This window comes from Pseudophryne corroboree, chromosome 6 (assembly GCF_028390025.1).
Source record: "Pseudophryne corroboree isolate aPseCor3 chromosome 6, aPseCor3.hap2, whole genome shotgun sequence".
Taxonomy (NCBI): Eukaryota; Metazoa; Chordata; class Amphibia; order Anura; family Myobatrachidae; genus Pseudophryne; species Pseudophryne corroboree.
Genome location: NC_086449.1, coordinates 204643738 through 204660555, shown reverse-complemented (window position 1 = coordinate 204660555; position 16818 = coordinate 204643738). Strand labels below are relative to the sequence as shown.

The 16818-nt window shown below is 44.3% G+C and overlaps 1 protein-coding gene across 1 annotated transcript in view; it reads left to right on the top strand.

The window, feature by feature from the left end:
• The window catches only part of LRRK1 (leucine rich repeat kinase 1), a 244638-nt gene that overhangs the window by 187921 nt on the left and 39899 nt on the right, over window positions 1-16818 (top strand). Inside the window, exons 19-26 of the mRNA XM_063925660.1 lie at window positions 617-776; window positions 881-1157; window positions 3613-3784; window positions 4281-4444; window positions 7913-8052; window positions 8837-9083; window positions 10051-10217; window positions 15854-16051. Of these exons, the coding sequence (XP_063781730.1) occupies window positions 617-776; window positions 881-1157; window positions 3613-3784; window positions 4281-4444; window positions 7913-8052; window positions 8837-9083; window positions 10051-10217; window positions 15854-16051 (1525 nt within the window). The remainder of the gene's footprint in view (window positions 1-616; window positions 777-880; window positions 1158-3612; window positions 3785-4280; window positions 4445-7912; window positions 8053-8836; window positions 9084-10050; window positions 10218-15853; window positions 16052-16818) is intronic.

Below are 16818 nucleotides of genomic sequence, written 5' to 3'. Positions count from 1 at the left end.
TATACAAGGACAGGGGGTTGTTTGTTTGTAGTCCAAAATACATATTATAATCTGTATATATTATTATTAAAAAGATTGTACTGGTAGCAGTGCACATACACTATAAAGGATATGCAAAAGAAACTGCGATTATAAAGGGGTAAATGTATTAAAGCTTCTAAAAACTGGACACGTGGGGAAGTTACCCGTAGCAGCCATTCGTCTTCTAAATAGCTTTTAGGTACTATATGTACATGCTATAAAATCCTAGGTATATGCGGATCAGTTGCTATGGGCAGTTTCTCTACTTGTGCACTCTTTAGAAGGTTTGATACATCAGTCCCAGTGTCTAGGCTGCACAGTCATGGTGCATATAAATTCATGTCTGAAGATGGAGATTCCTGGTCAGCAGTGTGATCCATTGTGAGAGCTAAGGAAAAACACTCTTACATTTTTGGTATTACATGACTTCACTCCTTATTGAGGCTCAGAAGGCAAACATGCAATGCTATGTAATGTATGTAGTATGTATGTATTTATTTATTTATTTATTTATTTATTTATGTAATGCATGAATGATTCTCTTCATACGATGACTGATCTGCATTCAATCAACACCTTCACCTTCTTCCTACAGATCCCCAGAAGTTACCTGAACTTTCAGGAGGCAGTGCTGAGAGAGCAGCAGAAAAGAGCGCAGAGGGATCAGGTCCAGTATCTGACTGATGAGCAGATAGAGCAGATTACAGAGCAGAGCCCCGAGAATGATATTGGAGACTATGAGGACATGCAAGCAGGTGTGTAAAGCTGCTGTATTATTTATTTACAGTCTGATGCATTGTATTGCCCAGTATGTGATGTATACTTCCTAGCCTCAGGATTCCTTGTATTTTTCTTCCAGCGATTGGCTTTCTTATAGAGACCGGCACCCTGCTTCACTTCCCAGACACCAGCCATGGACTGAGGAACCTCTACTTCCTGGATCCTGTCTGGCTGTCTGAATGTCTGGAGAGGATCATTAACATTAAGAGCTCCAAATCTGTGGCCACGAACGGGGTCATAAAGGCAGAGGACCTCCGGATGCTGTTGGTCGGCACTGGCTTCACCAAGCAGACTGAGGAGCAGTACTTTCAGTTCCTGGCAAAGTTTGAGATTGCTCTTCCCGTGGCCAACAGCAGGTTAATAAACTTTCTCTGGCTGACATTATCTGCTACAGACTACTACACATGTGTATACAGATGTAGCCATGTTCATCTTACTGCGATGCAGCATGCTGCAACACGGTTTGCTGCAAGGCGTGCCACATTGCGACTAATCGCTGCCGGCGATCGCTTCATTAATTACTAGCGATTGCAGCATGCCGCATCATACTAACATGAGCATCTGTGTATACACTGTTACCATACTAGGTGGAGAAGAGGTGGTTAAGCATAGATAACACATAAACAGAATACAGAGGATTCCAACAAAGAGGAATGTTATGTTATTGTATATTTGTTAATCATTATAATGTCTGCTGTAGAAGTTTTCTGTAAGTTACAGAACTGTTACTCATTTTGCTTTATCTTCGATTGTGCTTTCTAGTTTGTATAAAGTGGTAAAGGTAGCTGTATCTTATAATGAAGCCCTGCCCAGCTTCCTGCACTATACAGTCACATGTAAGTGACCACTGAATCTAAAATTAAAAGAAGTTACCACACAAGGGCCCAAATGTATTAAGCCTTAACAAGAGATAAAGTGGAGATGGATAAAGAGTGATAAATGACCAACCAATCAGCTCCCTAACTGCCATGTCACAGGCTGTGTTTGAAAAATGACAGGAGCTGGTTGGCTGGTCATTTATCACTTCTTATGCGTCTCAACTTTATCTCTTGTTAAGGCTTAATACATTTGGGCCTTTGATAGATATTCCTCATTGTGTTTTCAGTTTATATGGGGCTGTTGTTCACTGTTGTCAGTCACTTGAGGCGAAAGAGAGGTTCACTCAAGTATCTTTATAATTGGGTTACTGACTGGAATTCTCCTGTGTAGATAGAAAATAGTGTGTGGATAAAATACAATATTCTATAGGCGCCGACTATGTATTGAAAGTAATTGTATACGTTCCTTTCTGAATCTTGGAGCAAGGCAATATCAGGGTATGTGGTCTTTCTTCTCCCTCCTTTACGACATTCGTCAAGCAGTTCCCATCAAAGGAAATCCTCCATGTATGCCATGTATTAAAATGACAGAGAAAATTGTATAGTGTAATACAATTTATTCAAAGGACAGTCTTTTTATATATATAATAACACAATCCCCCTCAGGAAATCCTGAATGGAGAATCCAAAACAATTACCAGCTAAAAATATGTAATGCACACATAAAATCCTAAAAATCCTAAAATCAAAGCGTCCTCCTCCCCAGAGCAATAGCAGTGCTGAGCACCTTGAAAGAGACCCATGTGAAGGGTTGAAACGCGTTGGTGGGGCACAAGAGCGGTGACGGAGGGTCTGCACTTTGCCAGGAGGAGTCAGAGGTCCAGCGAGCGGGTCCGGGTCGCAAACTGGTTTTCCACCTTCTGTCTGGTCTCCAGGGATTTCTGGTAATTAAGCAAACCACACCATCGCCAAAGTTGTTTCCAGAACTCTGAGTATTGCTCTGGGGAGGAGGACGCTTTGATTTTAGGATTTTATGTGTGCATTACATATTTTTAGCTGGTAATTGTTTTGGATTCTCCATTCAGGATTTCCTGAGGGGGATTGTGTTTTTATATATATAAAAAGAGTGTCCTTTGAATAAATTGTATTACACTATACAATTTTCTCTGTCATTTTAATACCTGGCATACATGGAGGATTTCCTTTGATGGGAACTGCTTGACGAATGTCGTAAAAGAGGGAGAAGAAAGACCACATACCCTGATATTGCCTTGCTCCAAGATTCGGAAAGGAACGTATACAATTACTTTCAATACATAGTCGGCGCCTATAGAATATTGTATTTTATCCACACACATATTCCACATTGGGGACTGGGGGGAGAGTCTCCGTTCACATTATTCTAGTGGGCTGCCGCTATTTGCGCATATTAGGACCCACTAATTTTCACATCCACTAGAGAGAAAATAGTGTCTCCTTCCATGATCACTAATATTTAAAATTCTGATCTATTCCAGAAGCATTTCCACATATATTTGTGAATGATAGAAATATCCCTCTCATGTAAACCAACTTCTGTTTTCAGTTTAGTGGCCCTTTAACTCAGTCCAGACCTGCAGGAAGAGACTCTTTAATTCAATATTACAAACCTAGGACTGTTCTCATACATGATAAAGCTTGGGAATTAACATTGTCCAGCTGAGATTTTATTTTTTGGTATATTGTTGTTCATAAGTTTTATTGCTATTGTAGGAGAAAGTAAATGATAAAAAGGTCACAAGTCCATTTTTCCAGCTGCTACAAAGGTCACCGATGAAAATGATGGTTTTAGGCTTGTAAAAAGAAAAAGAGATTAGTATAACCTGGCATATAACTCTGGGAGTTGTAGTTCAACAACAGTGAATTCATCATCATCTTCCTACACGCACACACATTAATATACTAATCTTTTTATAGAGTTCTAAGTATTTGTTTCTGTCACTCTTCTTTACAGCTACCTCTTACCTCACCTCCTTCCTGCCAAACCGGGCCTGGATATCTACTCCTTACGGCAATCTACTGGCAACACTGTTCAGAGGGTATTCAAGATGAGCTTTGTCCCTGTAGGATTCTGGCAGAGGTTCATAGCCCGCATGTTGATAAGCCTGTCTGAGATGGATCTTCAGGTGAGAGCATGAACATAGCTTAGAAACGAGCAATATCAACTGGGCTTTTGTGTTTTTGTTCCATATCTTGATGAAGAGTTATAGCTGAGTTACGTATCTTGCTTTAGAATTCTAACGGTTTATTTTTCCTTGTGTTACAAGTCTGTTGGTTATTAAAATTATATTAATAGTGGTCCCTCCAGAATAGTACATCTACAGTTCGCAATCCCATTGGGAATACAGCCCCACATATGGTTCTGTGGCGTCCGCTCCCTACGTCTTTTAGCTGTCTATAAGATAAAGCAGTTGCCAGTTCTATATGAGAGTGACCAGAAATCGTGCAGTCTACAGTTCTTCTAGGAGTGTGAGAACTTACTGTAGTTCTGGTTACAATTCAGTAAAACCAGGATGTCTAGCTGTGTCGTGCATGTAAGGATGAGATAATGTCATGAATAATGGAAGATTATGTAGATGTTTTTATGGACTGACACTGATCAGTGCTCCTTCCCTTTACCAGCTGTTTGAGAACAAGAAGAACAACAAGCCCCGCACTAGGAAGTCTGCGGTATACAGCTTCACAGGCAACCAGCGCAACCGCTGTAGCACCTTCCGGGTCAAGAGGAACCAAACTATCTACTGGCAGGAGGGCTTACTGGTTACCTTTCAAGGTGGCTACCTAAGGTATAAGCTAGTAGGCACACCTGGACAGGGAACACTGACTTGCCTTGACTTGGGCCTGTTGGTGGTTGTCTATATGCGACTTTTTGCAAATGCAGCGACAAACTCTATATCTGTTCACCTAAATGTGCAAGGACAAGAGACACCCACTGTTAGTGTCCATTAACACACCCGTGACACTGCCATTACATGCCCACTGAATGGACCATTTTTGCTTGCACTAGTAGCCGTCTATTAGTCCCTGGCAAGTAATGTCCATTACTTTGCCGCCCCATTTCTGATACCGTCTGACCTGATCGCAACAGTAGCTGTCTGGGTATACTGTGTAACACATGCACCGTAGGGGGCGTACAGAACTTTGAGTATGTGCAGTTGCTAATAATTGCTCAACTGCATGAATATCGGTATTGTGCGCGGACTGAGGGCCTAATTCAGTAAGGCCCACAAAAGTGCTGAAATCGCTATTTGGTGATTACACGTGTGCCACTGCAACCCAAAAGATGGCGGCTCTCCAACTGAGCTGCATAGACAGTGGGCGCAAGCGCATCGCTGCTCGCATCTCAGCAGGGGGGCAGTACCCAGCATACGGGGCGGCTTTGCCTTGTGCTGGGCGCCACCCTCCCCCCGCATGTTAGAGAAGCAAGTTATAGTTTTGTGATTTTTTTTTTGCAAAACTACGACTCAAGCTGAATTATGCCCTGAGTGCCACTTTGAATCCCAATTCAGTGCCAATCAGAAGCCCAGTTCAGCCTTAATTGTTTCCGTGTTGCACGCATGGAATTAATTGTGTACATTCACCTGCATGCAGAGTTGTATGCCACTCTGCTGCCAGACCACCCATATATGTACGCTTGGGTTCATTCTATGGAATTTGGAGTATTTGCACTCCCACATAACTCTGCCTAGCCCATTACTGTGTTGTCATGCTCTGTCTGAGCTATGTGGGAATGCCCCGTTACAGCCCAGTTATGTTATGCACGCAACTCCGCTCATAGGGCTTAATTCAGACCTGGTCATAGATGTGCGAAAAAACGCACATCTTCGATCGAAATCTTAGGCATGCGGGGGACGCCCAGCACAGTGGTAGTGCGCCCCGCATGCCAGGCCCCCTCTCCCCCTCCCTACCCCCCCTCCCCCTGCAGATGTGCTGTATGTAATACTTTCGCACCTGCCGAGTAGCTCCCTGCCTACGCAGCCTAGTTGCAAAGGCAGGCATCTACCAGCCATGTTTTTGAACCCCGCAAACAGTCTGGACACGCCTGTGTTGTCTGGACCGCGCCCCCCTCCCCCCCCCCCCCCAACACCGCCGACACGCTTCCAACCGCCCAGCGTCTGCCAGGCAGAGGCGATCGCACGTGTGAGATGCGTTTTCATTGCACTATGTGCGCACGCGCAGCGCGGTTGCTGCACTTGCGCACACGGCATAGGGCTTCAGCCTGTGATTGCTGCCGCTGCAGCGACCAGGTCTGAATTAGGCCCCTAGTTGTGTATGCTTTCTAAAGGAGCATGCAGGGTGAAAACATGCAGCACAGCATTTGCAAAGAGATTACTTTCAACTGTACATAGACCCTGCTGCGTACACACTGACAATATTAGCCGTTCACTTGAACGAATGATCTATTATGGGTGCTTTGGCGGGTGTGTACCAGCGATATGTCTATGAATGACTTTGTTCACAGACATTGTATCAGAACAGCTGATGGCCGATGTATCTGCAGATATATTGGGGCATCGTACTGGGTGTAAGGGTGGTCGTACACTTGCTGCGGGGGCTGACGGCACAGTTGCTTGACAGGGACCGACATATCAAGTGGCCGATCGGTTAGTGTGTACACTTACCTTTATCAGCCACTCAGTCAGCACCATGGCGAGTCCACTGACATACGGGTCAGGTGTGTACCCAGCCTTAGTTCAGAAACAGGGCACGTTGCTTCTCACTTAGCTACCACTAGCCACCACCTAGGTTAATGCATTTGGAGCTGTAGTAATTAATCAGCTGCCAATATTCATTTTGTGTTAGGTTCACTACTGCTAAAATGTTACGTCTGTTTCACCAAACTATTCATTTACTGTTTTTAGCATTAACTCAGTCCATAACCTTTGAACAAAATTAAAACCTACAACTTTACAGACTCCAACAGCTAAATGTAATAGCCCCCAAGGTCTAGAGGTATATTTTGTGTGAGTCCATCCGTTTCTTTAAAGAAGCAATCATTTACAATGCAAAACCAAACTGGTTTCGCCTCGTAAATGATTGCTGCTTTAAAAAAAATTGACAGACTTGCACAAAATTCCCGCACCTCCAGAACTCAGAGTGCATACAATTACCACAGCACAACTGATATTTCTGAAATAAAACTACCTGAGCTCCTTTGTTATGCAGTATGAAGAAAAGTTTAAACCAGGAAACGTCCGCAAGATATTAAGCCATAACTGTGTGATATTTGAAGACCCTGGTCTTCACTGATCAGCACAGTAAGGCATTTAATTGACATTTTATTCCCAGTCAACAAAGCTGCAGTGTCTGGATGCTATTTTTCTGTTTGCAGTACTAGAATGCAAAGGATGAAAAGAGACAGAAAGTAAGATTTTCTGGATTGTATATGTAACATAACAACAATCCTCATGCATTATTTAATAGATGCATTTAGACCAGTCTGTTTCATCATCCTTCGTTTCAAGCTTCTCACACTCACTTACAAAGCCCTCACCCACTCCTCTCCCATCTACATCTCTGATCTTATCTCCCTTTACACTCCCACCCGTCCTCTTCGCTCTGCTAATGCATGACGACTCACCTGCCTACGGATTACTTACTCCCACTCCTACCTCCAAGATTTTTCACGTGCTGCACCACTTCTCTGGAATTCCCTACCTCTCCCCCTCAGTCTCTCCACCTCTCTACAAAACTTCAAACGGCTCTCAAGACCCACTTCTTCACCAAACCCAGCCAAATCTCATCCTAACCCTCTGTTCCACATTCTCTATGTACCCCATCTGTGTCACCCCTGTATGTCTACCCCTCCCCTTTAGATTGTAAGCTCTCACGAGCAGGGCCCTCTTCCCTTATGTGCTCATCCTTTGTCTTACTTTAATAATCTTCAACTGCATCAACTCCAGCAGTCTTCTGCCACCTGATACTTATTCCAGTGTCATCTGCTGATGTAACTATGTTTATTTACCCTGTACTTGTCCTATACTGTCATCAACTGTAAGTTGCTGTTTTCCTGTTTGATTATTTATGTACTCTGTAATTGGGCGTTGCAGAACCCTTGTGGCGCCATATAAATAAAGGATAATAAATAAATAAAAATACGTGTAACCTTTGGGGTATGAGTGAAAAAGGGTGAAGGAAGGCTACAACCATGTATGTATACTGTACAGTTGGTCAACTTAGACAAAAAATAAGCAAGACAAGTCTAAATCAAAGTCAGTGATAAGGTAATTTTACTATACCCCCATTCTCTGCAGTGTGGAATCATCGGATGTGAACTGGAAAAAGAAGAAGAGTGGAGGAATAAAGATTATTTGTCAGTCGGAAGTGAGAGATTTCTCTGCTATGGCGTTTATCACAGACCACGTGAACTCCCTGATTGATCAGTGGTTTCCTGGTAAGAGCAAAGTACAATTACAGTGTGTATTAAATTGATAAATGATATACAGTTAAAATATGAAGGAAACCTTCAGAACGTAACCAATAAAAATCATTAAAAAAATTATCATTTAGAATATGTTCTGCAAATAAAAACGGTGCAAAGTCATCACTAAATGAGAGAGAGGTACCGCTGGTCCGAGGTTCAAAGAGAAAAATAACAGTAGGAAATATTAAGCCAAGAATATTGTGCACCGATCCAAATGTCATTATAATATACCGTTCCCTAATGTATGCAGTCCTAAACATAAACTATCTATGTAATTCTGTATGTATGAATCCGTCCAGTGGAGGATAACCTGACAGCTGCAGATGCCATATATTGCATTGGGATGGCTACAGCAGCAGTGATAATGAGCCTTTGTGGAAGACAAGGACCTGTCCACTTGTGTGGTTGTCAGAGCCAGCAAGCTGGTCTTCATGTGACATGGGCAATGCCATGATGTGAGGAGGGAATGGATGCATGTGAGAAGCCACAGACACATAGTAAAAAGGGCAGTTTCTCCCAGCAACACAGCAAGGAGTAGCAATGTGAGGCTCCTGGCACAGACAGATTGTGGTGCCAATGCACTTTTTTTATGCAAGAAACTTCATACATCCAACTTGTTAACAAAAACTATGGGCTCTTTGACATTTGGGGACTAAGAAGGGATGCTAGTCCTCTTTCCTTATGACTTTAGAATGTTGTCGTCTCTCTGGTCATGTGTGCATGCCCTTTACTAATCCCACATTACCCACTGCAGCTCTGACAGCCACAGAGAGTGATGGCACGCTTCTGATGGAACAGTATGTTACTTGCAACTCCTGTGCAGCCATCTTGCATGACCAGATGGAGGAGCAAGAGAAAAAGGAACCTCACTATTTCAATATGGAGGATTGTGTCCTAGCTGCAGTGGACACAGACTTTCTGGAGTGTCCCAATCACCCTGATGTTGCGGTGTCCCTGCAGGAACTGGTCCCTGAGATTTTTATGACTGACTTCCCCTCCAGGTAATGCCATGATGAGGTCCATATGAAATACTGTACAAATTATCACTCCTCCTTGCAATGCATATAGTACATGTAAGATCACCATATATAGTATGGCTTCTACTTCTACATGAAATGGATAAAGAACACCGCCATCAGTATGTTAATATGTATAACCAAGTAAGACCTAACACAATCTGGTGACACAGGTAGCTGACAGGCTGATCAATCTCTGCAACCAGAGTCCTTTTTTCCCTGGCAGAGTTCAACATGGCATTTAATCTACCCATGGCGCATATAAAACTGTGCCCCCCTAAGTGACCATTAGCTACATAAAAAGCAGTGAATTACTGGTGTTCGTGTCCATGGTACCAGGGCCTATAATTCCTGCCTCTGTGTTCCGCAATGCAATGCATGTATGGTGGCCAATCCCGGGATCAGGATCGGCGGGATCCCAGGATTTAGGCCAAAAATTGGCCAGGATTCAATCCCGGGATTGGAACTTCCAATCCCAGGGATTTCGGGATTAGCCAATCCATTGTGTTTTTCAGTGCCGGGCAGCATTGAACCTCTTCAGCAGGTTCAGACGCTGCCCGGCTCCCTCCTCCCGTCTCCCCCTGCCCCCGTCTATGCGTACTGTGCAGCCTGACATGATGCCAGAGGTCACGCTGCGCAGACTGATGCCAGCCGCCCTGAACCGCACATCGCCATCCACAGCCTGCAGCCAGTGAACCCTCCTGTCTAGGATGTTGAGTATTTGGGTGGGTCTGTGGGTGGGAAATCACTAAAGATTTTAATTTTAAAATCTTCAACCCAATCCTGGGTATCCCAGGAATCCTGGTATTGACCATTTTTCAATCCCGATACCCGGGACTGAAAAAAAGGCCCGGGTTGGCCTCCCTAAATGCATGGGAAAGTCTGTATTTATCATGCAGTCCAGACATTTTCAGTCTGAGTTAGCCTCTAACCCTCTGCCCTCTCCATTCAGGTTGTTCCTTGACATTGGTGACTTGGAATACTCAGAAGAGAACACTAATATACTGGGACAAGGGGGAAGTGGAACCATTATTTACCGTGCAGTGTATAAACGCAAGCCAGTAGCTTTGAAGATGTTCCAGATAAAGAAGTATCGGACTTCTGCAGAGGTCTCCAAAGGTATTTGGTCACCACTGCCGTCTCCTGCCACTTACTCCATTATTGTAGGAATTCATTGGTATCTGGACATTACTAGATCTAGAAACTATTTATTTTGGACATTTTATTTGTAAATGAGTCCGTGAGTAATGATCTGTGTTCCTTTCAATTCTATCTTTCCTACCACCTCACTTCTGTGTGCTAAGAGAAGATGAGGGGCTGCTTTTATTGTAGAGAAGTTGACCTTGATAACCCCTTACTAACTGGTATCAGTATGGCTTAGCATCCAGAATGTTGACAAGCAGAAGGGAGACAACAGTACAGAAACATAGAATTTGACTGCAGATAAGAACCTCTCGTCCCATCTAGTCTGACTCTTTCTTTTATCCTTATGGTAACCCTATTTGTTCCTTAGTTCCTTGTAAGGTATGTTGAACCTGACATACCTACGTGCTAGTACAGCGATGTAAAGTGTCCTAACCATCTTGGCTATACATCCTTAAACACAGAGCCGGCCATAGGCATAGGCAAACTAGGCAATTGCCTAGGGCATTTGATATACCTAGGGGCATCAGCAGCTTTTGCTGATTAAAATGATATGCAGCATGCCTATATTCTGTGTGTAGCATTTCATATGCAGATACAGCCACAGTCTCACACAGTATATAGGCATGCTGCATATCATTTTAGTCAGTAGAAGCTGCTTGTGTATTCTAGCCACATAGCAATGCAAATAAGATGCATTTTCATTAAAAAAAGGTGCCCGACGTTAGCATTGAGGCAAGATTTATGAGGACACATCTGTATCCAAGCAGAGGCAGAGGTCACAGTGTTAATGGCAGTGTGAGTGCTGTGTGCATGTGAGTGGGTTGGTTGTGCAGTAGTGTTAAGAATATGGGGGAAATTTACTAAGCTCCCGATTTTGACCGAGATGCCGTTTTTTCATCAAAGTGTCATCTCGGTAATTTACTAAACACTAATCACGGCAGTGATGAGGGCATTCGTAATTTTTTGCAAGTCCAAGTAAAAAATTACGAATGAATACACCATCGGTCAAAACGCGGCTGTTTAAGTATGAATCTCGGTCATTTACTAAGAAGTGCAAAGCAAAAAAAAAACAAACACTGCCGTGAAAAATTACAACTCGTAAAAAAGTGCTAAAAAAAAACAGACCTTTTTTTTTTATTCGTGATTGGATAGGCATGCACGGATCCATGAGATCCGTGCATGTATATCAGTGGGAAGGGGTGGGAAAGTGCTTATTTTTTCAAAAAAAATTGCGTGGGGTCCCCCCTCCTAAGCATAACCAGCCTCGGGCTCTTTGAGCCGATCCTGGTTGCAGAAATATGGGGGGAAAAATGACAGGGGTTCCCCCATATTTAAGCAACCAGCATCGGGCTCTGCGCCTGGTCCTGGTCCCAAAAATACGGGGGACAAAAAGAGTAGGGGTCCCCCGTATTTTTAAAACCAGCACCGGGCTCCACTAGCTGGACAGATAATGCCACAGCCGGGGGTCACTTTTATATAGTGCCCTGCGGCCGTGGCATCAAAAATCCAACTAGTCACTCCTGGCCGGGGTACCCTGGGGGAGTGGGGACCCCTTCAATCAAGGGGTCCCCCCCCCCCCAGCCACCCAAGGGCCAGGGGTGAAGCCCGAGGCTGTCCCCCCCCATCCAATGGGCTGCGGATGGGGAGGCTGATAGCCTTTGTTGTAAAAGAAAAGATATTGTTTTTAGTAGCAGTACTACAAGGCCCAGCAAGCCTCCCCCGCATGCTGGTACTTGGAGAACCACAAGTACCAGCATGCGACGGAGAAACGGGCCCGCTGGTACCTGTAGTACTACTACTAAAAAAATACCCAAAAAAAGACAAGACACACACACCGTGAAAGTATAATTTTATTACATACATACACACATACATACATACTTACCTTAAGTTCCCACGCAGGTCGGTCCTCTTCTCCAGTAGAATCCAAGGGGTACCTATTGAAGAAATTATACTCACGAGATCCAGGGGTCCAGGCTCCTCGGGAAATCCAGGGGTAATCCACGTACTTGAAAAAAATAACAAAACGGTGTCCCGACCACGAACTGAAAGGGGACCCATGTTTGCACATGGGTCACCTTTCCACGAATGCCAGAAACCCACTTTGACTTCTGTCTAAGTGGGTTTCTTCAGCCAATCAGGGAGCGCCACGTTGTAGCACTCTCCTGATCAGCTGTGTGCTCCTGTCCTCACTGACAGGCAGCACACGGCAGTGTTACAATGTAGCGCCTATGCGCTACATTGTAACCAATGCTGGGAACTTTCTGCCCTGCGGTTGACCTAAAGTGACGTCACCGCTGAGCAAGAAAGTTCCCAGCATTGGTTACAATGGAACGCATAGGCGCTACATTGTAACACTGCCGTGTGCTGCCTGTCAGTTAGGACAGGAGCACACAGCCGATCAGGAGAGTGCTACAACGTGGCACTCCCTGATTGGCTGAAGAAACCCACTTAGACATCAGTCAGAGTGGGTTTCTGGCAGTCGGGAAAAGGGGATCCATGTGCAAACATGGGTCCCCTTTTAGTGCGTGGCTCGAGTGTCCGTTTTGTTATTTTTTTCAAGTACGTGGATTACACCTGGATTCCCCGAGGACCCTGGACCCCTGGATCTCGTGAGTATAATTTCTTCAACAGGTACCCCTTGGATTCTACTGGAGAAGAGGACCGACCTGCGTGGGAACATAAGGTAAGTATGTATGTATGTGTGTATGTATGTAATAAAATTATACTTTCACGGTGTGTGTGTCTTGTGTTTTTTTGGGTATTTTTTTAGTAGTAGTACTACAGGTACCAGCGGGCCCGTTTTTCCGTCGCATGCTGGTACTTGTGGTTCTCCAAGTACCAGCATGCGGGGGAGGCTTGCTGGGCCTTGTAGTACTGCTACTAAAAACAATATCTTTTCTTTTACAACAAAGGCTATCAGCCTCCCCATCCGCAGCCCATTGGATGGGGTGGGACAGCCTCGGGCTTCACCCCTGGCCCTTGGGTGGCTGGGGGGGGGGACCCCTTGATTGAAGGGGTCCCCACTCCCCCAGGGTACCCCGGCCAGGGGTGACTAGTTGGATTTTTGATGCCACGGCCGCAGGGCACTATATAAAAGTGACCCCCGGCTGTGGCATTATCTGTCCAGCTAGTGGAGCCCGGTGCTGGTTTTAAAAATACGGGGGACCCCTACTCTTTTTGTCCCCCGTATTTTTGGAACCAGGACCAGGCGCAGAGCCCGATGCTGGTTGCTTAAATATGGGGGAACCCCTGTCAATTTTTTTCCCATATTTCGGCAACCAGGATCGGCTCAAAGAGCCCGAGGCTGGTTATTCTTAGGAGGGGGGACCCCACGCAATTTTTTTTAAAAATTTTACAGTGTTTAATTAAAAAAAAAAAAAAAATAGAACCCCAGCACGGATCACACAGATCCGGCCGAGATTAATTGTAAAAAAGTCGGCAGTGTTTTGCTAATCACTGCCGTAAAAAACACAAAAAAAACACGAATGACATCGACATCGGAAGAAAAGAAAAACCCGAATACGACAGCTTAGTAAATCCATCGTAACAAATTCAAAAAGTTGCAGTTTTACACTTTCGATGTCATTCGTGATTGAACTTTGACCTGAAACGGGAAAATACGAATCTTAGTAAATTTACCCCTATGTGTAAGGAGCATTATGTTTGTCATGTAAAAATGCATTAATAATGTGCAACATATGTGTAAGGGGCACTATGTGTGTCATTATGTGTATAAGGGCATTAATAATGTGCGGCATATGTGTAACAAGGTACTACTGTATGTGTGTCATGTGTATGGGGGCACTAATAATGTGCAGCAAATGTGTAGGGGGCACTATGTGTGTCATTATGTGTATAAGGGCATTAATAATGTGCGGCATATGTGTAACAAGGTACTACTGTATGTGTGTCATTATGTGTATAAGGGGCACTAATAATGTGCAGCAAATGTGTAGGGGGCACTATGTGTGTCATTATGTGTATAAGGGCATTAATAATGTGCGGCATATGTGTAAGGGCCATTATGTGTTAAAGGTCATTAATAAAGGTTGTCATAATGTGTAAGGCGCATTATGTTTATAAGGACATTAATAATGTGTCATATGTGTAAGGGCATTACTGTGTGGAATTATGTGTATAAATGCATTACTAATGTGTGGCATTATGTGTATAAGGTGCTCTACTGTGTGGCGTTGCGTATAGAAAGGGCACTACTGTGTCATCTAATGTGAATAAAGAGCAATAGGGTGTGGTGTAATGTGAATAAGGAGCAATTCAGTGTGATGTAATGTGAATAAGGGGCTCTACTGTGAGGAGTAACGTTTCTAAAGTAAAGTGATACTACTGTGGGATGTAAAATTAATTATGGACACTATCACATGATCAAATGTGAATAAAGTTGCAGTACTGTGTGGCGTAATTGGATTTGGAGTTACTATTGTGTGGCCATGCCCCTTGCCAGCAAAAACACGCCCCTTTTTGGGCTGTGCGCCAAATGTGCGAACTGTTCCTATTTAAAATATAGGGGGTACAAACACCAAAATAAGGACTGCTATGGGTGAGGGGTGATGGTGCTGGGAAAGAGGTGCAAGGTCAGTGGCGGAACCAGCGGTGGTGCTAGGGGGCACCAGCCAAAATCTTGCCTAGGGCATCATATTGGTTAGGGCGGGCTCTGCTTAAACATAATGGTAAACATCACAGTACTAGCATGTCTGAATGTCGAGAAGAAAACTACCTCCCCTAAGTAATAATTTGCCAATAGTATGGCTGAGATCCAGGAAGAAAGGGCTTCATTTAACAGCGATACTACATTCCAGTAGCATATTTGATTTAGTATACCAGTGGTATTTATGAATATGCTGCTAATGTTTAACAAGATCCAGCAGCGTACTGGCTGTCCACTAATTCATATACGCAATAGACATCTGCACATGTGTATTGCACTTCATCCTGGAAGGAACCCAGCAGAGTCTGAAAGGCTTTGCTGAAGATGGAGAGGATTTGCCTGGCTCCCCATTACTGGCACCAGCAGTAACCTATTTAGAATGGATAAAATAAAATAGATGTTAATAATGCTTGTTCTTAAATAGACACCAAAATCCCCTATGGTAGTGCCTGCTTGGTACCACCAAAACACACAGGTGTGCAAAGCAAGGTATGGAGGAATTACAGTTTAGTAGGGAGTAATGAAAAACAAGATTTAATTTTGCAGAACAAGGTAATTGAAATGAAATAAAGTTGTTTATTAAAGGGTTTGATTTTTGTACCAAATCTCTCCTGTATTTGTAATGGGACGCTTTTCACACCCTAGTGCTCTTTTCTAGGCATACATTGCTAAATCAGAACCAAGCTTTAACGCACAACTGCCACATACAGTAACGTCACCCCAGGGGCACTCCTTACCTGTCATGGTTCATTTAAACTATAAAGCAGGCTAAACAGGGTACTTTATTTAAAGTTATTTAGTGTGCCTCTTCATGTGTTTCCACCTCTCCACACTCCACAAGTGGAGACGGGAATATGTATGCCAGGGCGCACACAGGTGCAAAACCTTAATTGGTTTCCCTGTAAGCAGTCTCAACTGTTGTTTCCCTCATTGCATACAGACACAATGTTCAAGCACCTGCAGGCTATGGATGCCATGAGAAACTTCTCAGAGTTCCGCCAGGAGGCCAACATGCTACACTCCCTACAGCACCCATGCATCGTCTCCCTGATCGGCATCAGCATTCATCCTCTCTGCTTTGCCCTGGAGCTGGCTCCACTGGGCAGCCTCAACACTGTCCTAACAGGGAACAGCCAAGGTAACATACTAGCTTGCCTTTTTCTCTTAGGTCTGCTCCCATAAATAACACGTGCAGTTCAAATAAATACATGTACACCAGTATTAAATTACAAATTGTTCCTGTATAACATTTTGGGGCAAATAGTGGGGGGTGTTTTTTCCAACCTTGCATCTGACCAAAAATCATCCATCCTAATGCTGAGTGGGACACATGTTGCACTTATGACCAGTTGCGCTTAGCGAGGCATAAAGGGGATTTCTCTATCGTCCTAGTGGATGCTGGGGTTCCTGAAAGGACCATGGGGAATAGCGGCTCCGCAGGAGACAGGGCACAAAAAGTAAAGCTTTAGGATCAGGTGGTGTGCACTGGCTCCTCCCCCTATGACCCTCTTCCAAGCCAGTTAGATTTTGTGCCCGGCCGAGAAGGGTGCAATCTAGGTGGCTCTCCTAAAGAGCTGCTTAGGAAAGTTTAGCTTAGGTTTTTTATTTTACAGTGAGTCCTGCTGGCAACAGGATCACTGCAACGAGGGACTTAGGGGAGAAGAAGTGAACTCACCTGCGTGCAGGATGGATTGGCTTCTTGGCTACTGGACGTCAGCTCCAGAGGGACGATCACAGGTACAGCCTGGATGGTCACCGGAGCCTTGCCGCCGGCCCCCTTGCAGATGCTGAAGTACGAAGAGGTCCAGAATCGGCGGCAGAAGACTCCTCAGTCTTCTAAAGGTAGCGCACAGCACTGCAGCTGTGCGCCATTTTCCTCTCAGCACACTTCACACAGCAGTCACT